The sequence below is a fragment of the Pteropus vampyrus genome, unplaced genomic scaffold, assembly GCF_000151845.1.
Source record: "Pteropus vampyrus isolate Shadow unplaced genomic scaffold, Pvam_2.0 Scaffold484, whole genome shotgun sequence".
NCBI classification, from domain to species: domain Eukaryota; kingdom Metazoa; phylum Chordata; class Mammalia; order Chiroptera; family Pteropodidae; genus Pteropus; species Pteropus vampyrus.
In genome coordinates this window covers 468,416-472,943 of record NW_011889265.1, presented here as the reverse complement: position 1 = coordinate 472,943, position 4,528 = coordinate 468,416, and the positions used below count along the sequence as shown (strand labels likewise).

The 4,528-nt window shown below is 51.3% G+C and overlaps 1 protein-coding gene across 1 annotated transcript in view; it reads right to left on the bottom strand.

The window, feature by feature from the left end:
• Positions 1-4,528, bottom strand: part of GPR157 (G protein-coupled receptor 157) — a gene marked incomplete at its 5' end in the record, with an annotated part of 18,971 nt that extends 14,443 nt beyond the window's left edge. Inside the window, one exon of the mRNA XM_023524641.1 lies at positions 4,161-4,528. Within this exon, the coding sequence (XP_023380409.1) occupies positions 4,161-4,528 (368 nt within the window). The remainder of the gene's footprint in view (positions 1-4,160) is intronic.

Here is a 4,528-nt window from a genome sequence, read left to right as displayed (position 1 = left end):
TCACCCACTCCCACCTCGGTGGAGCAGGAAGAGATCTAGGACTGCTTGAGGTGACCAGGTTGGCCAGGATGCTTGCTTTTGAGATGAGGCACCCCCCAGCCAGACGGACCTTCCCCCCGGCTCACAGGACTATGGGCTGGGGCCTGGCACAGTGGTGGCCCGAGGGTGTGCAGGTAGAGGGATGTTCACTGACCCTGCTCAGGCCTTGCTCGGAAAGAGCCCACCACTTTGGGGGGAGGTGCAAACAACAGCTTTTGAAAGACAAGCCACCTTTTGCAGGGGCACAGGGATGGCTTCAGGCCAACTCCGCTTATCTTATGGGAAGGGAACTGACCCCATCCACAGCAGCTCTAGGCCTGAGCTTCTAGCACTTTCTCAGGTGAGTACTGTAAGCCAGATGGCCACAGAGTCATATCTACCCGATTGTAAAAGGCGGGCATCCGTATCATGCTGCCTCAACAGCTGTAACACAGCAGAGGGACTTGTAATACACTGAATATTCTCACGTGACCTTAACAACGCAACCACCACAAGGAAGTTCACTTCAGAAAACTCTCAGACCCAACTGATGCTCAGTTCTTGGGTGAAAGTCAGAGGAGTAACAGCACATTCATCTCAACAAGATCTTTATCAATTACAAAAGGAAAAACAGTAAGTGCAGCGGAGAACTGGCAGATCACACCCCAGCCAAGCGGTCCGAGTTAACGCCCCCAGCGATGGAACGAATCGAAGTGGCCAGGGAGGAAGTGATGAGAAAAATATGCTCCTGGGAGATTCCTGCCCATGGCACAGAATCCGGGTCCACTTGTGAGGAAGCGCCAGACAACTCAAGCAGAGGGACACACTGGAAAATAATGGCCGGTCCTCTTCAAAACGGTCAACGCCATGAAACGCCCAGAGAGATGGGAGAACTCTACACTGGAGAAGAGACTGAAGACCAACACATAAAGCCAATTCTCCTTTGCCGTTGGGGACATTATTACCAGACGGACACATCTCAAAGAAGTCCACGATCAGATAACAGCCCTGCTCCCTGTTCATCTCCTATTTCCGGAAAGTCTATGTGGTTCCTTAAGATACTGCCCTTGTCTTGTGGACATACACGCTAGTGGATTCAGGGGCTCGGGGCATCAGGTCTGAAACTTACTCTTAAATGGTTCTGGAAAGAATAGCTGGAGAAGATAAAGGTACCATGGTAAAATGTTAATAATCGAGAAAATCTGGGAAGTTAAAAACGTTGTCAAATTATATCTCAATTTTCAAAATTATTGACAAGGCCAAGAGACAAGATGGAACCATAGAAGGAAGACTGACCTTGGAGTTCTAACCTGAGCCTCCAGCTGTGTGGCCTGGGGAGGGTCTCACCAACTAGGATGGGAGGGTCATCACCCTGCCATTCCCTCACTGGTGACCAGCGAGCTAAGGAATGGGGCAGCACTCGGCAAGTGCTCAGGAGCCAGACACAGCTCGCGATGGAGAACAGTTTCCCTGAGGATGACATCTACGCTGCCCTCCGAGCAGGCGCTGCTGGCAGCCTGAGTGTGGGCAGGGTTCTCTCCTGCTGCCTGCTGTACAGCTGTCCACGGCTGCATTGTTTTATAGATGGCTTCTGTTACTTAACCTTGTATCATACCATTAAAAAAAATGACATATAGATTTGACAGCCAGTATTTAATGGCTGCGTAACACTTCCGGTGGGGCTGTCATCTATAACTGACTGTTCCTCTATTTTGTGGACATCGAGGTGGCTTTCAAACTTGCACGCCTCTCAAACTCCTTTGCACACACGGCTTTACGTGCACTTTGGATAATCTCCTTAGACTAGATCTCTATAAATAGGATTATAGGATCAAGGGGTATGAACCAAATACTTTTCACATGGATATTTTCATTTACATTGCCAATAATAATGTAGGAAAATACCAGTTTGGTACTTATCACGTTCGTATTCTGCCTATTTTTGTTTTTTAACGAGAAAATGGTACCTTAATGTTATAACTTGTATTGTTTTGAGTATTAATGGGGCTAAACTTTTCCCCATATATATTTACCAACTGTTTTTACTATTTTGTATGAATGGGGCCTTTGTCCACTTATCAAGATATTTGTTTTGTTTTGTTTTTTTCTAAAAAGCCAGTTCCTAAAAACTCTTAACAGAATAGAGATATCGGCCTTTGGTGCTGTCATATTTTAAAATACTTTCCAAGACTAGAAGGTTTGAAGAAGTGGACTGATTTTCAGTTGTCTGAGATGGCTAACAAGCAGTTGACCGTCTAGCCTACCTCTGATGATGAGAGTTCTCACACCAGCAGGTGCTCCAGCAACACTAAACTGATTCTCCAAAGAAAGATGGTGAGAACTCCTTAGTAAGGTCATTAGCTACACAGCCTGAGAGGACCTGGGTCGATAAATGAACCTGTTGGGCAGGTTTTGCCAATTCTCTTCGTCTAGCAACGCGTGAGTTAACTTCTGAAAGGGAAGAAACTGTCAAAGTCCCTTTCTAGCTTGGACACTGGTATTTTCTTCTTTTCTTTTAAGGAGCAGGTGGAGCACATTCAACAGACAAGATGAACAGTTCACATCTTTTTTAATGCCCAGAAGGCGACGCACAGACTTTCGCAGGCCTTCCCTGAACATCACAGAGCCATGCCCCGCCCCCTCAAGAAGTGAACAGAAAGAACTCTCAACTCAGATCTCTCAGGAAAGTCGTCTGTTCTATAGGACCTGTACCAGGTTTGCCTTTATCGCTTAAAAAAATATACTGTATTCAATATTTTTAAAAGGGGGAGTAAGAGAAGAGATTCTTGCAAAGAAAGTCTTGGGCTCTTCCTCAAGGACACATGAACTCTGGTGTACACGCTCCCCACACCGACCAGTCTGCCAAGGACTGGGTCTCTGAATGGACACAAAGATCAGGTGGGAAGCTGGGAGGGCAGGCAGGGGCCGCCCTGCTTCCTGTGGGTCTCTGCTGCATCCCAGGCTCTGTTTGAATGGCTCCCTGCGAATTTGACTTGAAGAGCTGAGAAGCAGGCCACTTAGTTTCCCAGGGACCAGTGGGCCTCCATCCAACAGCTCTGGGAGGAGGTCAAGTGACTCCTGCAGGCTTGTGACACCCAGGTGACCTGTCTCTACCAAAGTGCTGACTGTCCTCAGCCTTTGGAAAGCAGCCTTTAACAGACAAGACCTATAATTAGGGCAGCATTTGGTGCTCTTATCTGAGGAGGAAGAGGAAATGTGCCCTATAAGACTCCTGCCTTGGTTCATTTGAATATTGAAATTACATCAGAAAGGGGCCAACTTTTCTCTACAGCTGAGGGTTACTTGATTCAATGCTTCAACCGCCAGGCCAGGGCAAGGCTTTGGTTTCCCCTTTTCTCAGAGACTCCGGGCAGCTGGTGGCCCTCTTCCAGCCCAGCCTCTGCCACTGACCTCAACCTCAGCGTTGCTCAACTCTATAAAACCAAGATCATCTAGAACAGAGATAACAAGAGATAGAGACCTGAGGTCTAGAGATGAACAAAGAAAATCAAGAAGACGGTCTTTTGTAAATTTCACAGCTGAGGCGCTGCCTCTGGCAGAGGGCTGGATGGACTGGCAGGCTGGGTGTGGCTGAATGCACCAACCGTGCTGTGGATGTGGGTGGTGGCACAGGACTGGGAGCTGCCTGGCTCTCCAGCCTGGGACAGCCACCTAACTCAACTCCCAGCCTGGGAAACAGGTGCTACTCGCCACGTGCAGCAGAGATGGCCAGAAAACAGTGAAGCAAGAGGTGAAGGACCCAGAGTGCCCTCACCAGTTTTCTGAGTGTCCCTAAGTCCCCAGGGTCAGGAGCTAAGGGCGAGCTCTGGACCTCCACCCTCCACGGAACTGAGCTGAGGCGCCCACCTCGCTGAGGCTCCAGCTGGGGGCGAGCGCAAAGGGGCGTCGTCTTCGGTGATGCTCAGGACAGGTCCACCTCTTTGGCAAGACTGACATCGTCCTGCTGGTTCAGGACTGCCCTGGGGCGTGAGCAGACACTGTCCACTGGACGTCCGGCCATGGGTCCGACCAAGAAGTGGGCGCCAGGGGGACGCAAGGGCCAAGGGAACGGCGGACAGGGACCAGGTGGGAGTCAGGGCGGGTGGGGGGAGGTCAAAGGAAAGCAGCGCGCGGCCACCCACCTGACGACGTGGAAGGCCCAGAGCAGGTGGCCGGCCCGGGGTCCGCGCACCGCGCGGACAATGCTGAGGTACAAGTAGAGGGCGATGGCCACAGTCCAGAAGAAGGAGCTGGTGTTGGCGAAGGTTGAGAGAGCTCCCTGCAGCACGCAGTCCCACGAGGGGCCCGTGAAGTCCTGCAGCACCCCGTAGAAGTAGGAGGCGGCCGAGAGCAGGTCCGCCAGCGACAGGAAGAGCAGCAGGCGCCGCGCTTGGCTGCGCAGGTCGGGCCACAGGGCGTGCGTGGCCACCAGCAGGCCCGAGCCGAGCGCGGAGAGCACGCACGACAGCAGCACCACCGCGCGTTCCGACGGCACCAGCTCGGTGGGCGG